Genomic DNA, 22,176 nt, shown 5'->3' with positions numbered 1-22,176 from the left:
TAAATAGAATCTTTAAAAAAAAGAAAAAGAAAAAAGAAAATATTCCCTGTATTTGATCAGTCTAGTACTGTTTCCAACCTTTTTTTTTTTTTTAAAGATTTTATTTATTTATTTGACAGAGATCACAAGTAGGCAGAGAGGCAGGCAGAGAGGGAGGGAAAGCAGGCTCTCCGCTGAGCAGAGAGCCTGATGCGGGGCTCCATCCCAGGACCCTGAGATCATGACCTGAGCTGAAGGCAGAGGCTTAACCCACTGAGCCACCCAGGCGCCCCTGTTTCTAACCTTAAAACAAATTTGAACATCTCATCATGTGCTGTGCTCTATTTATTTTTTTTAATATTTATTATTTAATTTATAGGAAGAGAGAGAGAGTGTGTGATCAGGGGGAGGGGCAGAGAGTCTCCAGCAGACTCCCCACTGAGTGCAGAGCCCAACGGGTGCTCTATCTCAGGACCTGAGATCATGACCTGAGATAAAATCAAAAGTTGGGCTCTTAACCAACTGACCCACCCAGGCACTCCTCGTGTGCTTTGCTTTAAAAAGTTATTTATTGTAGAAAATGACAAGCATATACGGTATAGAACAGTATATTAAACCACTTGTGTACCCATTACTCACCTTCAGCCATTTTTATTACATAGCCAGACTTGCTCATCTGAACTTTCACTGTTTCTTCCCACCCTGGATTACTTTTATTGTATCATTTCACATGGAAATATTCCAGCATGTATCTCTAAAAGATACTTGCTCTTTTTTCAGACATAGCTACAATGTCTGAATATCTAAAACAAGAATTCCTTAATATCATCGAATATTCAATCAGTGTTCACATTTCCTCTGTTGTCTCATAAAGTTTTTGCACCATTTATTTAAATCACAACCCAAATAAATTCAACTAAGTGCTACTAGTTGATAGATCTCTTCAGTAACTTTGTCTCTTACTCTTTCTTCCCTTGCGGTTTTTGTTGTCGTTTTTGAAGAAATCAGATTTGTTCTATAGTTTCTCTAATTCTTCTAGACTTTCTGGATTGCCTCGCTCTGGTGTCATTTGCATTCTCTGTAAACTGGCGGTTAAGATCTGGATGTTCTCATTGCAGTTCGATTCCTTACACACATTTTAGTTACACTTTGGACCGTGTGTCTGATTTGTCAGTGTAAACCATTGGTGATAAAGGGTGAGAAAGCCATAGTAGGGATTGGCGTTATGGTGGCAAACCATCACCAGCGAGTAAGAGGGAGGAAAGTAAATGTTTATTTATCGCCCACTGTATACAGCCACGGGACCTGGTGCTTTCCATATGCTCTCCCATAAACGCAAGTGCTATGTTGTGTATACGGGATTAGTTCCATTTTCCCATGTGGAAACTCTGGAGCAGAGAGTTCATAATCTGCCTGTCTCTTGCAGTTGGTGAGTAGAGTCAGGATATGAGCAAGGAAGGGTCTGTTTGTCTTAAAGTGTATCCTTCTCTTGCCTCTGTACCCATGGGGCTTCAGGGCCACGTAGACATGGTAAATGAGTACAGCTGATCCAAAGTGGAAAAAAGAAAGGATGAAAAAAGCAATAGCCCTAGGATGAAGCTAGGAGTCAGTGTCTTTGGCGTCTGAGGCAAGGGGTGGAGAGGACTGTGGGGAGGAGCCCCTGCTTAGCTCCAGTCTTGACGGCCTGCAGGAGTGTGGACCCAGGGTTGCCAGATCTATGAGTTTTCTGAAGGCAACTATCTGAATTTCTGTGAAAAAGCTCTAGATCCAAAAATGTTAGCTGCTAGTTTAGATTTTTAAAAAATGCTATCTAGGACAACACCATGGACCATACTAAGCCAACGTGCAGCCTGCCGTCCCCGTCCCACCACATGCTGCTGGGAGGTACGTCAGCTGAAGATTGGGCTGATGACCAAGGCAGTTAACTGTCACAGGGAGGTGTTGGCCCTGAAATTAGAGAAAGGGCCAAGGCATCAAGTAACAATGAACAAAATCTTCAAAAGGTGACAGAACATTGAGATATGTCAAGGAAAAAGCCAGTTTCTGAAGTCTGAACAGATCAGACCTTGACAAAGGAACAGCCCTCCTCAACGACCTTTTCTCATCCTCACGAGGACCGAGTCCTTACTGTGTCCCGGATGGGGACTGAACACTTTATACGAATCCGCAAGTTTCAGCTCATTTTCACCTCACTGCGGCTCGTTGTTATCCTGTCATAGAAAGGTGACAGGGGTCTGAGATTCAAACCTAGGTTGACTTCAAAACTGCTTATTTACTTAGTACCCTGTGTGGTCTTTCTCCTGTGAAATAGTTCCTTGCTCAAGGCATTGAGTATTTGAAACTAGAATTCCCTGGCTGTGGGCTCCCAAAGCCTTATGCTCTATCGTGAACTTTCAACCGAACACTTTCTTCCAGGCAGAGCTTGCTGAACCTTTCATTGGTTTTGTTTAGCATTTACATCCAATTTCTAGTTCGATAATTCCTTTCCCAAACACCTTATTTATTCTCTACAATCCCAGCAGTAGATCCACAACAGAAAAGCCGATTGCCTCTCCTTTGTCCTGTTTTCACTTCAGCAGAAATGTCAATAATCAAATGAATTTATCAATAAAGAGTATAATAAAATATTATCTCCCTGGCTTTTCTGGAGGCTGGTAATTCACAGAACCCGGATTTATGTTTACCCAGTCTGCTCGGTCAGACTGGGAGCTCGCAGAGTAAGGAAGCTTGCTGGACATTTGGGTTTCATTTTTGTGTGCAAGTAAAAGCACTTTGTCACCATTCCTTGCGTGACAGTTAATATGCCTCTGGCTTATAGAGACAGTCATTTGCTTCCTCTCAGGCAATTTAAGGCTATCTTCTCACTGGGTAAGGTGGCTGATGAGGGCCAGCCACTCTGGGGCTGCTCTGAGACAGTGGGGGCAAGGGCAGTTTGGCAGTCAGGCGAAGAAAAGCACCCTGAAAAGCGCCCTCAGCTCGGCTGGGGCGCAGAGCATTCGTGCCCTGCAGCAACAACTCACTGGGCTTGAGGACAAAGACCTTTTCTCACTTGCAGCTTCCTCCCTCCTTGTCTAGACATTCTGTAGGTGGTCTCCTAGTTACAGGGGTGCCGTGCTCCAGCCCTGCATGCCTGCACCCCGCCCGCGGTCCCCAGCCGGAGCGGGAAAATGAGCCCCTGTGCAGGGAACTCCAAGGACACTCGAGCATCTCGTTCCCAGGAGGAGCCGTGACTCCCCAAAGAAGCTTGATAAGGAGGACAGTGGTGGTTAGACCCAGCTCTGGGGGACGTCGCCACAGCAGTCGGCAGCATCCCTGAAGCTGTGGGGTTACGGGTCCGCTGCCTCTAGCCACATGGGGCTATTTAGTTAAAAAAAATTTTTTAAGTATGGTGAAATTCCCATAACATGAATTTCCCATCTTCATGACACTTTTTAAGTGCACGGTTTAGTCGTGTTAAGTATATTTGCATTGTTGTGCATCCAACTTCCAGAACTCTTTTGGCTTGCAGAGCTGAAACTCTGTCCCTATTAAACAACAATGCCCCATTCCCACCCCGCCTTCCCCACTCCCTGGCAACTACCTTTCTACTTTCTGTCTCTGTGAATGTGACTCTTCTAGGAGCCTCTTACAAGTGAGATTCTACAGTATTTGTTTTGCGTGGTTGGCTTGTTTCACTTAGTATAATGTTGGCTATTTAATTTAAAATTAATTAAAAATTCAGCTCCTGGTGCACTTAGCCGTATTTGAAGTGCTCAGTAGCCCCATTTGGCTAGTGGCCATATATTAGATGGCACAAATGCAGAACATCCCAGAAATTTCTCTTGGACAGGGCACATCTAAGGGAAGCCGGGCAGCTTATACAGAGACGTGGCTGGAGCTGGGGGCTGGGAGAAGACAAGGACCAGCTAGATGAGCCATTCCAGATGGTGAATAATCTGACTCCTTTTCTCCACCACAGAAACAATACCAGCTACCTGATGTTTTAATAAGTGCCACTTGCATCCTTCTCCCAATCTCCAGTCTTCTAGCAGCATAGAACGTGAGAAATAATCCAGTTTGAGAAAATATACAGTACAGGTCACAGACAAACGTACTTTAAAATATTCTTAGCAAGTACATCTTAGGAAATGCCTGTCAGTTTAACTGTCAATGGGAATTGAATTGGAGTGTTTCATTCATGGGAACTATTAGTTTATCGCTAACTTGGCAAGAATCCTAATTGGTATTTATCACAAAGAACTCTTATTCAGTAGACCTACCCTTTAAGCTGTTGCTTTTAAAGATTTTTGCTTGAGACCCACAGTAAGAGAAATGTAGTATCTCAACCCAGTGCCTGCACACACTTTTATGTTTATATATGTATACCCAAACTTAAAGTTTCTTTCATTTTTTTTTTAAGATTTTATTTATTTATTTGACAGAGAGGGTGCGTGTGCATGCGCGCACAGCGGTGGGGGGTGGGCAGCAGGCAGAGGGAGAGGGAGAAGTAGGCTCACAGAACAGGAAGCCTGATGCGGGGCTCAATCCCAGGACTCTGGGATCATGACCTGAGCTGAAGGCAGATACTCAACGACTGAGCCACCTAGGTGCCCCAAATTAAAGTTTCTTGTAACAACACTTACTTGTATTAAGTGTGATGCATATATTTTATTAAAAAAATGCTTGCTGGGGCACCTGGGTGGCTCAGTGGGTTAAGCCTCTGCCTTCGGCTCAGGTCATGATCTCAGGGCCCTGGGATCGAGCTCCACATTGGGATCTCTGCTCAGTAGGATGCCTGCTTCCTCCTCTCTCTCTCTCTGCCTGCCTCTCTGCCTATTTGTGATCTCTGTCAAATAAATAAATAAAATCTTAAAAAAGAATGCTTGCTTATTTAAAAAGCGCTGATCCTATCCACTAAATTGATTTCATAACCCTCAAAAGGGCCACAACATGCTGTTTAGAAAACACAGCTTTAAATACACTTGGGTTCCATTTCAGGCCTGGTTTGTAATGCTGTTCCCCATCCCCTCCTCAGGTCCCCAGGACTCAGAAAATGGTTTACAAATTGCAAGCAAGTTCTGTTTTTGTTTTTTTGCTTTTTTTTTTTTTTTTTTTTTGCTTAACATTTTATTTATTTGAGAGAGAGAGAGTGCAGGAGGGAGCACGAGCAGAGGGAGTGGGAGAAGCAGGCCCACCCTCTGAGCTGGGGCCCAGGACCCCTGGATCATGACCTGAGCTGAAGGCACATGCTTAACTGACTGAGCCACCCAGGCACTCTAAAACAAGCAAGTTTTTTAAAAAGCCATCATGGCTTTACTTCTGAGTGAGTTCTGTCTACTCATTTTAATGCTGGTTTAAGTAGAGAGTATTATGATAGAAAAGTCCATTATCAAATGGCAGACTGTGTTTTCCAAAGCTAAATATAAATGATGAACACTTTTTCAGGCAGTAAGTTTCTATTTAGCATGCGCGATTGGGAGTTCATTGTATTTTAGCTTACTTTTCTTTGTGGAGGAGAGTATCACATCATAGTACTATATAAGGTAACTGAGGGAAAAGGAGAAAAAAAGTCTTAGTTTCTTGTGACATGCATGAAGAATTTAATAATTTATAAAAATCTTGTAAACAAAGATTTCCAAATGTATGCTTTATAAAGTATATAGATGAGTCAACTTGTCAGATTTTTTTTTTCTTTTCTAGTGTAACTCTTTGGTATGTTAACTAGTATTTTGACAATAACAGAAACAAAAAGCAGTTTCCCTAAATCATTTTCAGAAGCATTTCATCTCAGGGTCAGGGGAGAATTTATTTCCGGAAAGACCTATTTTTCTTTTTACTTTAACAGAGGAGATACTGCTATTAAGAGGCCTTGAAGGAAAATTTATGTACTCCATGAACAACTCTGAATTAGGCAGGTGGTAGAAAAAAGTAGAAGAAAGTATCAGAGAATAAATGTAAATAATGCTGAATAAAAAAATTTCATCCTTGGGAGTTGGAGGATGGGCATAATGGCTGAAGGTGGCCAAAAGGCACAAACTTCCAGTGACAAAATAAGTGGGGTTAGGGAGAGGGTGATTGGGTCATGGACATTGGGGAGGGTATGTGCTATGGTGAGTGCTGTGAAATGTGTAAGCCTGACAATTCACAGACCCGTACCCCTGGGGCAAGTAATACATTATATGTTAATAAAAATAATTAAAAAAAAAAAGTCCTGGGGATGTCAGGTACAGCATGGTGACTATAGTTAATAATACTGTATTGCGTATTTGAAATTTCAGATCAGAACTGAAATATCCAAATACTGAATTGTTATGTTGTGCATCTGAAGCTAATATGATGTATGTCAATTATACCTCAATAACAAATGGCATCCTAACTGTAAATCATAAGGATTTGCCAGTTTTGAAACTTTAGATGTATCTAGACATAGAAGTAGAGCGAAAGTGTTTTCTTTAAAATAGAATTCCAGGGGCCTGGCTGGCCCAGTTGGTTGAGTGTCTAACTCTTGATTTCGGCTAAGGTCATGATCTCAGCCGGAGAGTCTGTTTGAGGATTCTGTCTCTCCCTCTCACTCTGCCCATCCTCTCTCTCTGCCAAATAAATAAATATATCTTTGAAGAAATAATAAGGGGCACCTGGGTGGCTCAGTGGGTTAAAGCCTCTGCCCTCAGCTCAGGTCATGATCCCAGGGTCCTGGGATTGAGCCCCACATCGGGCTCTCTGCTCGGCAGGGGGCCTGCTTCTCTTCCTCTCTCTCTGCCTGCCTCTCTGCCTACTTGTGATCTCTCTGTCAAATAAATAAATAAAATATTTTTAAAAAATGAAAAAATAATAAAATAAAATTCCCGGATTGGTACTAACCACTGGGTTTATTTTTGAAAAATCATTTTTGTGTTTGTATGAAGTGTAAATACTTGTAGAGAAATTGGAAATTAAAGGAAAATATGAAAAGATCAGAAAGAATTAAATGGTCAGGCTACCACTGTTCATATTATATTATAGCATTCCTCCTTCCTGGGTGTGGCTATTTAAGTTTAAACTAAAAGTTTGTAATAAAAATTTAGTTCCTCAGTTACACTAACTGTACTTTAATAGCTGTATGGAGCTAATGGCCACCATATTGGACAGTGGAGATTGAACATTCGAACATTTCCTTCAAGGTAGAAAGTTCTTTGGGAGTCACTGCTCTAGAGAGTGGAAGAGGATCCAGCTAAGTCATCTCTGAGGCTAGTCAGTGTGTAGAATGGTGATCCAGGAAAAAATGCACAATTGTTCTTGGCTAGTTTACTGCTGGATGTGTTACACAGTTTTCTGGTTCCTTTAGCATTAAAAAAAAATAGACAGGGGCATCTGGGTGGCTCAGTGGTTAAGCCTCTGCCTTCGGCTCAGGTCATGATCTCAGGGTCCTGGGATTGAGCCCCACATTTGGCTCTCTGCTCAGTGAGGAGTCTGCTTCCTTCTCTCTCTCTCTACCTGCCTCTCTGCCTGCTTGTGATCTCTGTCTGTCAGATAGATAAATAAAATCTTAAAAATAAAATAAAATGAAATAGACATTAAAATTCTGTTCCCTTCTGGTATTCCTGGTCTTTCACCAGATGTAGTGGAAAAGCCAGCCTCTCTGGGCCCACATACCCCTGGGCTTCTGTCGCCTACATCCAGATCACGATCACGTGATTCCTATGACTTGCTAACCAAGCAGATGTCCTGGCTGAAGAACAGAATAGGTGCTCATAAATGCAGAGTGGATTGCTACTATTTTTAAGGGCCAAGTAAGGTAAGGTTCTGCTCGTAGATGAGACACCAGCTCTTTTGAAATGACCCAGTGATGGAGAAGGAAGGGAGGTCCTAGCATGCGTGGGAGGCAGACAAACACAGGTGAATGTACCCTTTCTCCACCTTCTCATCTGGGTTTTCACTTTATTTGGCTCAGCCAGCAATTCTTCCCACCCTCAAATTCTGGGAACACACTATTAATGCATTTTATCTTATAATTATTCTAGGTCTTTCTTACACATACAAAGTCTTGGTTGATTGCTGCCTACCCCTCAAGTCTGAGGATAATGCTGTTTTTGTTGAACTAGGAAAGGATAAAGGGAGAAGGAACTAGAGTTTCTTTATCTTCCTGCCTTTTCTTTCTCACAAAGGGGCCGGAGGGGGGGGCAGATTTTTCTGCACCAGGAGGGGAATGATTTTCAGAGCTCTGAGCTCCCATGCTTCTCCGTACCCTCAGAGGGGCCTGCTCTGCACAATGTGTGTGTGTGTAAGTGTGTGTGTGTGTGTGTGTGTGTATACAGGGACAGACTAATGTGAAACAGCCTGGATGCAGACTTAGCAATAGGGTCTCTCACAAAGAAGGTTCCAGACTCAGAAAGTGACTGACTCTGTGACTTGATAGCTGCTCCAGTTATGCGTGAGATGGTTTTGGTTGGCCTGCCCTGTAGAAATGTTGAGATGCGGCTCTGTTTGAACAATCAAAACCCAAATAAGATATCTTACACTCATGCAGCCTCCACAGTTTGCCAAATCTGTTCTCAAGCATCATGTCATCGGATGATAAACTTGTGGGCTGGGACCAGACATTTGCAGAAGAGAAAACCTAGGCCCAGAGAGGTGATGGGACTTGGTCGAGGTCACCCAGTAGTGGGTGGTGCGGCTGAGTTTTGAATCCCAGGGGGCTTTGCTGAGGACGTTGCTTTCCTTCTGACTCATATTTGGGGATTGTAAAATAAAACACACCTAAGTCGGATAATGGGTGACACAAATATGATAGTTTAAAATGTGATGTTTGTTGAGTGCCCATAATAGGAGGTTAAGAAAGGGGCTGCGTAGTTGGGTGGTCTGGGCCCTGCCCTCAGGGGTATTTACTTGAAACATTTGAAGCAGTACATTTACTAGCAATAAATGCATATCACCCCAGAATAAACTGGGTGCTTTAGGACAATGGATGCTGAGAAAATGACAGAGTCCGTTATAGAAGGCGTCCTGAAAGAAAGGGATTTTGAATCAGACCCTGAAGGATGTGCACAGACTAAGGGGAGGGCATTCTAGCTGGATACAGAGGCTTGATTGGGTTCAGTTTTAAGAAAGAAGAAAAGAGCACTTGTTTATTATTTTTTGAAAATTTACCCTGCAGAAGACCTTGCGTACAGCTGGGTTTAGAGGGGTGTACAAAAGAGACATGGCCCCCCCACTTCATATAACTTAGACTTTGGGAGGAAAGACCAAGCATTGATTGTTGGTAATAAAATAATTACATAAGTATTTCAGATTAAGATTTGCTATAAACGAAAAAGGTAGAATTCTATGAACACATACAGTACAGTGACGTAAATTCCACTGACATTTGAGCTGGTACGTGAGAGAGTGGAAGTTAACTAGAAAAAATGGTTTTGGTATAGGGAACAAAGGGAGGAGTGCTCAGAGAGAGGAGTGAAGCATGTGCAAAGGCCCTGGGAGGATCAGAGGGGCTGGAAAAAGGCCTCAGTGCTGGCGTTGAGAGAGCAGAATGGTGAGTGGTAAGTGGTGGGAGGTGAGGCTTGGGAGGAGGCACAGGCTTGACCAGATTTTGGTCTTTATTTTAATAACTGTGGGAAACCCCTGAAGGAATTTAAGCATAGTGACAAGACTGACATGGTCAAATTTTCTTTTAAAAAGATCGCTTTGGTTGCTGTGTGCCAATGTTTTGGAGGGGGAATGCTAGAGATTATGCAGTAACCCCTTAAGAAACTATTATGGGGATCCAGTTTAGACATGGCTGGCTGGTGCAGAGTGGTGGCAGCGGAGATGGGGAGAAGGGGCGAGTTTCCAAAGGGATTTAGAAGATCAAGTCTACAGGTGGAATTTGGTGATATGCTAGGTAATAGAGAAGCAGATGATAAGGATAGTTTTTGAGTTTCGGATGTTTGGGAAGAAGAAGAAATCAGCTTTGGGTATCAGGAAGGCATTTGGGTCTTTGGGTCTGGAGCTCAAGGAAAGAATGGGTTGGGATGGACTGTGGAGTTTCTGGGCATATGAGTGACCAATGGGCATGGATGAGCTTTCCCAGAGAGAAAGGAACATGAAATGAGGAGAGAGGAATACAGCAGTGAGGAAGCTCATTGGCCAGGTTGAAGAGAACAAGCCAGCGCAGCAGCACTGGAAAGGTTGGAGGAGAACCAAGAGATCCCTGAGCATCGTGTCATTGAGGTGGAGTAAAAGTATATAAAATAGGGGGTGTGTCTGTCACTTTCTTTCTAGACCCATTTCCTCATCACAACCCCAAAATCCATTAGGTGCAAGCACACAACTCTAGATCCAAGACACTTGCATTGGGCAATGTTACAAGTGTAGTTATTTATTTTTCCATTACTGTGACAGATTGCAGTCTGTTTGTGTTTTCTGTGGGGAACAATAACCTCCTTTCCTTTCTCTTATGTCGTTGCGCTTTTGGCTGTCCCTGACTGCAGCTTGTTGCAAATCTGAGCTTGTTTTATCCCATGGAGTACTAAACACTATCTGGTCTCAGTGGCTGTGTTAATTCTACTGCGCGCGCCCAACTTCATGTGCCAGCTGGGATCCCTTAATGAGCGAGCTGCACACAGTTCAATGTGAAAACTATTTTCGCTGGTGCAATGTGTTTGAAGAACTCACTCCTGGAATGTTCTACGTCACAACTGCTTCCAGGCCGTCCCTGGCATTCTCTCTCTTTGCAGGATGGCTGTTGCTCCTCCGAGTTACTGTTTTGTGGCCTTCCCACCACGTGCTAAGGACGGGCTGGTGGTGTTTGGGAAAAATTCAGCTCGGCCCAGGGATGAAGTACAGGAGGTTATGTATTTTTCGGCTGCTGATCATGAACCTGGGAGCAAGGTTGAGGTAAGTTCCGTGTTACAGTCTCTCATTGGTGCTCATTCCCTTCCTCCGGCTTGGCTCAGTGCACCTTTCCTTAACTGGGCCCATGTCGGTTCTGTTGATTCCTGATCCCACGCAAGTTTGTTCGTAGCCTTAAAAACAGGATCACACGGGGACTAATACTACATTCGTGGCTATAGCCCTTCTTTTATAAGTAAGTAAAATATTTACATGGTTCCAAAGTCAAAGGTATAAAATAAGGTGTATTCATAGAAGTCTGGTATCTTTCTTTGTCTCATTTAGTCTACTTACTTTTTTCTTTTTTCTTGAAAGTTTTTTTGGTTTGTCCTTTCATTTAAAAAATTACCTGCGTATGTAAGAAACTACAACACATACACACCCACACACACACACACGCCCCTTTATCCCATATGTTTTTCTTTCTTGGATGAATGGTAGCGTGCCGTGTATGCTTTTCTCCACTTTTCTTTTTTCACCTTAAAACATATTTTAGAGATCACCCCATGTGGTAAATAGAGGTCCTATTCCTCATTCCTCACTTAGAGCTATACAGAGCGTTCCATTCTATGGATGTATCATGGTTTAGTCCCAGGTTGCTGGACATCTGGGTGGTTTTTCCCAGTCTTTTGTTATTGTAGATATGTTGTTGTATTTTGGAGGGGCTGATAGCCTGGTGTATCGGTCACAATATCTGGTCTTGGTTTATGTATTGTATCATGGTAGAAGATTATCCATCAATTCCTATTTTCAGTGCTTAAAAATCTGTCTTTGTCAGTCCTTCACTGGGATAGGTTCCAAAAGTGGGGTTGTTGGGTCACAGAGTAAGTAAGTGTGTAATTTTTTTGGACTTTATCTGATTTGCTCACACAGGTGGTGTCCTTCTGCATTTCTGCTAGCGACGGAACAATGCCTGTTTCTCGGTCTTCCCGGAGTGTACCGTCAAACTTTCACCATGCCTGATGTCAATTTTAAAGTCTGCCACTTTACTAAATTCTTTCATTGGTTGTGTCAACTTTTATCATTTATTCTCTTGGGTTTTCCAGGTTCATTGTTATCAGTGCCTACAAACAGAGGCTGTCCGACTGTTCTTACGTGTCTGGTTTCTTATCTGATTGGCTGATAGCTTGGATTCGGTGTTAATATTTAGTGGCGATCGTGGTTTTCTTTGTCTTGTTCCTGACCTGAGTGGCGCAGCCTCTAGTGATTCTCGAGTCACTCAGACATTGGCTTTAGGACTGAGCTTTGCATAGTTTTATTGTGTTAACAAGTATACATCAATTTTTATTTTTAGCGGTTAAAAAACACCTCAAGGATAGGTATTAAATTTTGTTGAAGGTTCCCCCCACCCCAGTGATACGGAGATAATCACTGGGGTTTTTTTTTCTTTCAGTTTATCTGATAAATTGAACTATCTTTGCATTCATACAATAAACTTCTTGGTTATGGCGTATTCATTTGTCTGTGTGTTTCAATGGTTATTGTTTGTTAAAGGATGAAGAATATAGAGAAAAAAACTGGGGGCCGGTAAACTGACGAGCTCTTTCCACTGACATAAACCTCTACTCATTGGCGTTCTATATATTCAAGATAAACCGATTGTTTTTCTGGTAATTGTACTAGGTTTTAAAAGGGTATTCATCAATGTGTGTTTTATTTTACTATCTGAATCTTTAACTGTTTCGAACCTTTAAAGGCAACTAAGCAGCACCAGAGAGCAACAGAACTCCGTAAGGAGTGGCTGTGTTAGGTGGATGGAGCAGAGGCGGGGCCGCGGCTGGCAACACGGAGCGTGACTTGGGGTATGGATTGTGTGCAGTTGGGGCAGTGACAGCCCGTCCCTCACAGGACTTTCTCAGAACCGCTCTCCTCTTGTGCTGTGCCACTAACAGGTCCAAGCCCCCAAACGTGGACTTTTATTTCGTACAGGCAGAGAAGAGTGCTAGGTTTTCTGGTGATCGTGCTAGCTTTTATTTTATTTTATTTATTAAATGTTGCATTGCCTAAATATATTTTTTAAAGACTTTATTTATTTATTTATTTGAGAGAGAGAGAGAGAGAGCACAAGCAGGTGGAGCGGCAGGCAGAGGGAGAGGGAGAAGCAGACTCTCCACTCAGCAGATAACCCGATGCGGGGCTTGATCCCAGGACCCTAGGATCATGACCTGAGTCAAAGGCAGATGTCTAACCAACTGAGCCACCCACGTGCCTGATCACACTAGTTTTTAAGTGGGTTTTCATTCATTCATGTTTCCATGTCCATGTTGCTTGAATTTGAATGTTTCTCCCTTCCTGGAGCCGAGTGCACTGGGCATACATGAAGTTTGCAGGTCTGAGTTATTTTGACTTCCCCTGTCTGTCTTCCCTCAATGTTCCTTTTTCTCAAAGAGTCATACCAACTGAAACAACGCTTTGATTTTCCCGTGGGCAGATTTAATTTCCCAAAGATAGCTGCACCAAATCCCATCCTACACGTACTTTGTACAGTGTGATGAACATGCCTCGGTGGGGAGGTGAGGGTCATGAACTTTGGTGAGGGCTTACGTTTGCTTTGACCAGCGTAGCCTGGTGGAAGTGATGCCATGTGACCTCCAGGGCTGAGCCATAGAAGAATTGGGCATGGAGTCTCTCAATCTTGGGGTCTGGCCCTAAGCATCCAGGAGCTATGGTGAAGGGAGCCCAAACCAGCCCACGTAGGAAGAACACAGGGAGGGGCCCACATGGAGAGGAACCGAAGTCCCTCAGCCGACAGCCAGTGTCAACCCACAGCCAACTGCCAGATGTTTGAGTGAATGGCCCTTCAGGCAATTCCAGGCCTCGGACACTGTGGAGTGGAGACATGCCGTCCATGTGGCGCCCTGTCCAAACTCCTGCCCCTTTGAATTCATGAGATAATAAATGGTTGATTTACACCACTAAATCTTGGGGTCACTTGTTAGTAGCCATAGTAACCACAGGATCACACAAAGGCAATTTATAAATATGTATGAAATAGATATTTTAGAAAAATATGTTTAATTTTGGGAGGGATAGGCTAAAAAACCCAGTATTTTCCTTTCACGGGTACAATCAGGTTAGAAAGTAGACTAGATTCCTTTCCCTTGTTAATGCATGGTGTGTAATCACTCACCTACGCTGGAAGTTCAATGACATCCCTTGCATAAACAAGTGCAGTTTGATCCATACCAGAATTCGTTTCCAAGACAACCTGACCTCCTTTCTGAGCTGCCAACCTGTGTTTGGAGCTGCCTCTGTACATTTCCACATCCGTATTCTGCAGGTAATAAAATAACATCACAGGTCAGAAACCAAATTCATTTTCCCCATTTTATTCCTCTTCCTCTGTCAGCACCCTTGTCTGCCACATAGTTTAATCTAGAGACCAGAGGGAAACTCTGACCCTCATTTTCCCATGCATCCCTACATGCTTGGGGACGGCTGCCACCAAGTCCTATTGCTTCTGGTCCTGTGTTCACATCTCCTCCCTAGGATCCCTGATCATTCAGATCCACCCCCATTTCCCTTCCACTGTCATCTGCTTATTGGTCCCTGGCTCTCCTTTTCATAGATCCTTCAGTCAGTGGGGACACCAGGATTTTCAGAGCACAACTCTGTCACTGCATTGTTTAAAAACAGTTGTGTTTACAGGATCAGAGTCTGGGCTGATTTGTATGCCATTCAGAACTCTTCCTCGCTGGCACTGGGCTCCCTTTCCTTTTCTCTTCTTTAAAATTGATAGGCTTCACTTTTTTTTTTTTTCTTCTTCACTTTTTTTTTAAGCACAGTTTTATGTTTACAGAAAAATGAACAGAAAGTACAGAGAGTTCCCATATAACCCTGGGAAAGCTGGGGCCTCCCTCAGCTTTCCCTGTTATTAACATGTTACGTTAGTGTGGTACATTTGTTATAATCCATGAGCCAACGTTGATACATTTATTACTAACTAAAGTCCATCATTTACTTTCCGTTTCGCTTTTGGTGTTGTGTATTTTAATGGGTTTTGTCAGATGTATGTGAAGACACCTATCCACCATCATAGCATCATACACAGTACTTCCTCTGCCCTAAAAATCCTCTGTGCTCCTCCTCTTCATTTATCTCTTCCTGACCCCTGGCAGCCAGTCATCTTTGCACTGTCTCTAGAATATTTTGCCTTTTCCAGAATGTCACGTAGTTGGAATCCTGGTGTGTAGCCTTTTCCGACTGGATTCTTTCAGTAGTTATGTTTTCAGAGTTCATCTAGGCCTTTTCTGGGTTGGTTGTGCATTTCTTTTTAGTGCTGAAAAATAGCCCATGGTCTGGATGAACCATGGTCTAGTTTTCTGTTCATCTATTAAAGGACGTCTTGATTGCTTCCAAGATTGGGCAATTATGAACAAAGTCATTCTAAATATTTGTGTGTAGGTTTTTTGGTTTTTTACTTTTTTTTTTTTTTTTTGCTTTGTTGTTTTGTCTTGTTTTGTTTTTTGGCCCGTCTTCCCTCCTGTGTGCAAGTCTTTGTATGGACCTAATTTTTAACTCATTTGGAATATTTTTTAAAAAGTAAAGTTACTTTTTAATGTAACTTAACATTTTGAATAGGTAACATGTTCATATGGTTCAAAGATTAAGTGATATTAAAAAGGTTAACCGTGAGCAGTCTTACTACACCTTATTACCAGTCACTCTGATTCCCATCCCATATAGCCCTTCTTATTAATTTCTTACACATCCTTCCAGTGTCTTATGCAAATGCAAGCAAATATGAATATTTAGCCTTATTTTCTTACTTTTTTTATGAAGGTAGCACAGAATATATATTATTCTGAAGCTGATTTTTTAAAAAAGTCTATTAACATACAACATATTATTTGTTTTAGGAGTACGGGTCTGTGATTCATTAGTCGTACACAATTCACAGTGCTCACCATAGCACATACCCTCCCCAATGCCCATCGCCCAGCCACCCCATCCCTCTCACCCTGACACCCCAGCAACCCTCAAGTTGTTTCCTGAGATTAAGAGTCTCTTAATGGTTCATCTTCCTCTCTGGTTTTGTCTTGTAAAACTTGATTTTTTTAAGTATAAAATTCCAAACTCACAAAAAAGGTCTATACCTTTTTTTGTTTAATAATATTTTTAAAAGATTTTTCTACATCTGTACACAGAGATTGTTCTTCTTCTTATTATTTTTTTTATAGATGCATAGTCGTCCGTGTGGAGCTATCCCATAACTTTTCAGTCAGTCCTCTGCTGGTAGACACTGGGACTGTTTGCTAGTCCAGAAAGTCAGCCACGAAGAACCTTGAACATGAGTCATCCTGCCTATGTGCATGTATAGTTGCTAGATACATTTCCAATAAAGTTCTTGTACTAATTGCCCTCCATAAGAGTTGTACAGTTTCTGGCTTACTTTTCTACCCTCATTCTTAGTTTTTCTGTTCCAGCTTGTACCGTAGCCACACTAGAGCTCATCATTTCTTGAACAAATAACACACTTTTGTATTTCTCTGTGCTTTTACTCATTCTGTCCTTTGCTAAGAAGGTCCTTCTTCTCCCCTCTGCTTGGTAGACTCAGGCATCTTTCAAAGCCCAAATACCAATATTCCCACCTCCCTCTGGCCTGCCCTCCTCTTCCTCCTCCTCCTCCTCCTCCTCCTCCTCCTCCTTCTTCTTCTTCTTCTTCTTCTTTTTTTTTTAAGATCTTTTCATTTATTTTAGAGAGAGAAAATGAGAGTGTGAGTTGGGGGAGAGATAAAGGGGGAAAATCTTCAAGCAGACTCCCCACTGAGTATGGACCCTGACTTGGGGCTCCATCTGATGACCTGTGAAATCATGACCTGAGCCAAAACCAAGAGTCAGATGCTTAACTGACTGAGCCACCCAGGTGCCCCAGCCTGCCCTCCTTCTATGAACATGTAGTACTTTATGCATGTTCTGCTATTATAAATCAGTGGAAATTTTTAGTTGCCTGAAACCAGTGGAGAGTCTGGCCCCAGATGCAGGGTTCCTGGCTTCCTGTCTTGCCTTCTGCATTTCCTGTATTTTGGGTCTTTGAGCCTCTTTGAGACTCAGTTTATGCAATTGCCAGATAGGGATCATAAAACCGACTGTGTCTGCCTTATAGAGTGTTTTGTGAAGCACATGGATACCAACATTTAAAAGTACTTTGTAAACTCTAAGGAGAACATCGTGAAGAGTTCTTTTTCTTTTCTTTTCTTTTTTTTTTTTTTTTAAGAATTGACTAGGGTTGAGAGATTCTGTGACCCCACGTCTGAGATCCCAAACTCCTGTCTGCAGCATATGGTTCTAAATTTGCTTTTCAAATTGACTCTTACTCCTTTAGTTCCCTTATAGTTACACCTGTAACTTTCCCAAGTACAGAATGATGGGTTCTTTTCATAGCTAGGCTTATGAGCCCTAACAACTATCATGTAACTTTCACAGAAGCTCTCATTAGCATATGGAAATTATTTTTCTAAACTATGAAGAGTGAGAATTTTTCATAAAACCCCATCTATTTCTTAGCCATTTCACGACATTTCAAGCTTACAGATTCTGCAGTTTCCCTAGAAACCTCATACTTGAGTTCTGAGGTTCTAGGAATTCATTTTCTGGGAATAACTTTGTACTAAAAGTCATCCTGATGACTCATCTGCTGACCCGCCCCCCCCTTCCAGCTGGCCCATCCTTCCAGGAAGTCTCCCCTTCCAAGTCATCCATTCGCCCACCCCTTCCTCTTCCTTCTGTCTGTCCATCGATCCTCCATTCTACAGCAAGTTCTCTTTGCTTGAAGGTTGAAGGATGAGAAATTGGGTCCCTTAACAGAGTTCCCCAGTTTCTAAAATTACACTCCTCAGTTTCATTTTGCTGCACAGTTGGAAGATGGCTGCATTTTATTTTATGTTCTTTAGTTTTTCTCTTGTGGATTCTGAGTTTTTTTGTTTTTGTTTGTTTGGTTATTTGTTTTTAACAAAATCACTCTTGGATGAGGAGTAGGATAGATAAAATGTATATCCATTTGTGAAAGGCCCTTTGTCCTCTCTGAGGATGCCGTACCCCTGTGCATCACAGAACTCTTCTTGACACTTCCTCAAACCCTGCTCCTTCCTATAGATAGGAGTGTTGAGGCAGCCGGTGGATAATTTCCTGGATTATGGTGTTCCATGAGTGCATGGTGTGTGTACGTGTGTGTGTATGTGTGCATGCCTGTGGATGGGTATGTGTATCTATTCTTATATGGATGACTTTTCTAGTTAAGAAACAAGGGATCCAACATTAGAAGACTGTTCGAGAAAACAATGAATTTCAGTTAAAGTTGATATGATTTATACTTGGTGCCCCAGAGAAGAATTCTATCCCAATTGGTGGAGACACAATTCTTTTATTCTTTTAATTTAAATTCAAGTTAGTTAACATACAGTGTAGCATTGGTTTCAGGAATAGAATGTAGTGAGTCATCACTCAGTGCTCATCTCAACACATGCCCTCCTTAGTGCCCATCCGCCATCTCGCCCATCCCCCATCCCCCATCCTCCGCCCCTCCAGCAACTCTCAGCTGAGACAGAATTCTTGATAGCCAAGTCAGATTTGACACATAATGCTTTTAAAAAGTCTCCTGTTATTATATAATAAACCTCATCTCCATTTTACCCCTTCCTTTAAAGTTTAAAGTCTTCATTGTTTCCTTTTTTTTGGGAAAATGAATTTTACTTTATTTATATTTTCCTCCATCTGAAGTTCTGTATGAGTTCAGTATCTCCAGGTACAACTTTCAGAGTTTGGGGCGGGCTCTTGGTAGCTCACTTCCTTTTTCTTCCTGGATAAGAGTACTTGTAGGAAGAATAGAAAACTACCCATTAATGAGAGTCAGTAACATTGTTAGTGACTTGGTCCAGATGGCAGCTTTATTTGTGGTTTGTGGGATGGACATGTGTTTTGCAGGGGAGAGCATCTGAATTTGAAATTCTGAAGATTCTCCTATACAGTCGGAGAGCACAGGTTGTTCTGGAATCAGAGAGAGCTGAGCAAAGGTCTGTGCCAAGGGCAGAGGCTACGTATCTGTCTTCCTCTCTGCTCTCTTTGGCCCCAGGAGTCTCCAGCCCTCACCTCAGGCAAGCATGGCTCAGCAGGGGCCTTCCTTCCTTTCGCTCTGTCCCCTTTTCCTGTTTCGGACCCCAGGCCTTTGCATGGCCCATTCTCAAAGATATTGTGGCTTCAGGGAAATAAAAAGCAGCTCTTCTAAAATGGGGCTGACTTTTTTTTTTTTTTCCTTTGTCTCTTTTTGGAGTCATAATGAACCTTAAGGGCACATTTTCTAAAAACCAGTCAAGTAGCAGGCAAGACACTGGGGTAAAAAAGACAAAAACAAACCTCCCAAAACCTCAGTGATAATTAGAAATGCTGCCTTAGAGTTGCAAATTTTCTAAAACTAAAAATATTCCTCCAAAGCGTCCCATTTTCCCTGCCTCCTCCCCCTCCCCCAAGCACCACCCTAGGAAGTCTGGCTGACTCATCAGCTCGTTTCGGAGCAGTTTTCACTGGTGGTGCCAGGGTTGTGCTCACCATCTGAGTACAGTAGGAAGCACAATGGCTGCATTTCATTAATTGAAACGTCTATTGTGTGTCTCTGTTCCCCTTTCCCTGGGTGATCTCCAGAAAGTGTGCGCGCTGGAATGTGCCGAGGGTAGGCAACAGCGGGAAGCTGATTTTGCTTTTTGTTTTCAACCCAATCACGCAAAATAAGAAAGGGCTTGCTCTGCAGAAGAATCGTCTTTTGTCTCTGTCTTGAGGGCTTTGTCAAGGCTCATCTTTGCTACCTTCCAACCCGGCACCGGTCCCCGGGAGCCGCCTGAGAGAGTGCAGGCGGCACCTTTAAAACCTCGCTGACATTTAGAAACGTGCCTCACGATGCGGCCCACGCTGGACATTCTTAGATTGTTATGTGGCCTTGGCACCCAGAAGTTGTGCTAGCTGATGGATTCGTTTTATTAAAGAGGGTTGGGAGTGGCCAAAGGGCAGCATGACAGTTTGCTCATCTCTCTCTGCAGACCACTTTTTTTTTTCTTTTAAAGATTTTATTTATTTATTTCAGCGAGAGAAGGAACACAAGCAGGGGGAGTGGCAGGCAGAGGGAGAAGCAGGCTTCCCGCTGAGCAAGGAACCCCATGCAGGACTCAATCCCAGGACCCTGGGATCCTGACCTGAGCTGAAGGCAGATGCCTAACGACTGAGCCCCCCAGGCGCCCCTCTCTGCAGGCCTCTTAAACAGCTTCATCACCAAAGCTGAGGCCAGAACCATTCCTTGAAAGACCTCTTGAGTGGTGAACGTATTCTTTTTTTTTTTTTATTTTCTACTAGAAATCTGGATAGAATTCTGACTTGAAACAAAATCATTTTTGTCACACTGAAAGAAGATTTCAGGTGCTGTTTGGGTTTTTTTTTTTTCCTGGTGAGACCTTCTCTGTTGCTTCAAATCGCACGTACTGTCCGCCTCGTTAATGATATGGCGACTATGAAGATCGCTGAATTTTATTTAAAAAAGAAGTGACTGCCTGCAGAGTTCAGGTTCTAGATGGCTGACTTTACAAACTTTGGCTAATTACATCTTCTGTAAATGTTCCCTATTTATGAGGTTTGCTCGCAGACTGGGATTTTAGATAACCAATCTATACAAGACAAGCGTGACCATCGGCTTTGACCTGGGTGTGATTAGTCACATCTCAAACACAATGGAGTGGGTGTGAATTACAGCCACAGAAGGGTCCTTGTTAAGCCCAGGCTGCTGCAGTCCACGACAGAGATGCCCTAAGGGGTGTGTGTTATGCTCACTGAGGCTTTGGTGCATCTCCCATCTCCCAATCTCCCGGCCCCCCTGCTGTGTAGCATATGAGGGGGATCTGGTGCCTTGGCTTTCAGCCCAGTGTTTAGGAGGGGCTGATTTGGCCCATCTGGCTTCTTGGGCATCTCCTTTCTTCCTCCTCATTCTGAGTTTGGCCAAAAAGTGTCAAGTTGGCTGCAAATATTTTGAACTCCTACAAAGACCATATGGTCTTTTGGATTCAATTTTCAACATTTTTATCAGTCAATACTTACTGAGCTCTTGCAGTCCTGTTACCCAATGCTGTTGCAGTAGCTTCCCTGAGCATCACAGAGGAGGGTGCCCCTGGACTATGAACATACCTTTGACATCCCCATCTCTCTCTCTCTCCTCTCTGGCTCTTGCCTCTTTCTGGAATACCTTGATTTCTAGCCCATTTTAAAAGATCAACTCAGATGTCACCCACTTGATAAAGCCTCTGCCCACTTGGAGTAATTTCCTTCTTTCTTTTGAACCTGTACTGTGTCCCTCTGATCTTTGTTACTCACTTATTCCTTCATTCACCCCTTCATTCATTCTTTCAAAAAAAGATCTACTGATGCCACGCATGTACCAGATTTCAGATATGTCAGTGAACTAAACCACAGAGCTATCTCCCTGCCCTTATGGAGCTTACCTAGTAGTTGGGGGAGATAACATAATACAGAGTATATGCAGTACATAAGTCAGTTATGCAATATTTTGGAAAGGGGAAAGTGGAATGGAACGTGAAAAAGGAAAAGCAGGATCAGGTTGATCAGATGTCCAAGGTGGGGGGAGGGGGAAGATGCAGTGTATGTTAGGTAGACAGGCCTTGGTGACAGCTACTGAGATTGGCCTGGTGGCCATGGTAATTTGCATGTGTACCTTCTCCTTTCCCAACCGAAAGGACAGGAATTGGGCATCCTCACTGCCTTATCGGCCAGCAGCACTTAGCACATAGTGCTGTGTGTGTGTGTGTGTGTGTGTTGCTCTGTAAATGGTAAAATGGAAATGAACACATAAACATGAATTTGAAGACAAATAAGGAAACCCAGTCTATTTTTTTCAAAAGATTTTATTTATTTGTTTATTTGAAAGAGTGAGACAGAGACAGAGAGAGAGTGAGGGGTGGGGGAAGGACCAGAAGGGAAGGAGGTGGAAGGAGGAGAGAACCTCAAGCAGATTTCCTGCTGAGCCTGGAGCGCAATGTGGGGCTCAGTCTTAGGACCCTGAAATCACAACCTGCACCGAAACCAAGTCAGGTGCTTAACCAGCAGAGCCCCTCAGGTGCCCCCAATAAACCCATTCTTATTTTCACTTTCTTCCTGCCCTTAAAAAAACCTTTATGATAAATCTATACTTAAGAATCTTAAGGAGCACCTAGGTGGCTCAGTTGGTTAAGCTTCTGCCTTTGGCTCAGGTCATGATCTCAGGGTCCTGGGATTGAGTCCCATGTCAGGCTCCCTACTCAGTGGGGAGCCTGCTTCTTCCTCTCCCTTTGCCCCTCCCCCTGCTTGTGCATGTGCGCTCTCTCAAATACATAAATAAAATCT

At 43.0% G+C, this 22,176-nt stretch overlaps 1 protein-coding gene across 1 annotated transcript in view; it reads left to right on the top strand.

Annotated features, from left to right (window-relative positions):
* SCRN1 (secernin 1) overlaps positions 1-22,176 on the top strand; it is a 61,011-nt gene that overhangs the window by 12,114 nt on the left and 26,721 nt on the right. The window contains exon 2 of the mRNA XM_044246304.1: positions 10,650-10,809. Coding sequence (XP_044102239.1) covers positions 10,651-10,809 — 159 coding nt within the window. The 5' untranslated portion in view covers position 10,650. The remainder of the gene's footprint in view (positions 1-10,649; positions 10,810-22,176) is intronic.

Source organism: Neovison vison, chromosome 4 (genome assembly GCF_020171115.1).
Source record: "Neovison vison isolate M4711 chromosome 4, ASM_NN_V1, whole genome shotgun sequence".
NCBI classification, from domain to species: domain Eukaryota; kingdom Metazoa; phylum Chordata; class Mammalia; order Carnivora; family Mustelidae; genus Neogale; species Neogale vison.
This window is presented reverse-complemented; position numbering and strand designations above follow the sequence as displayed.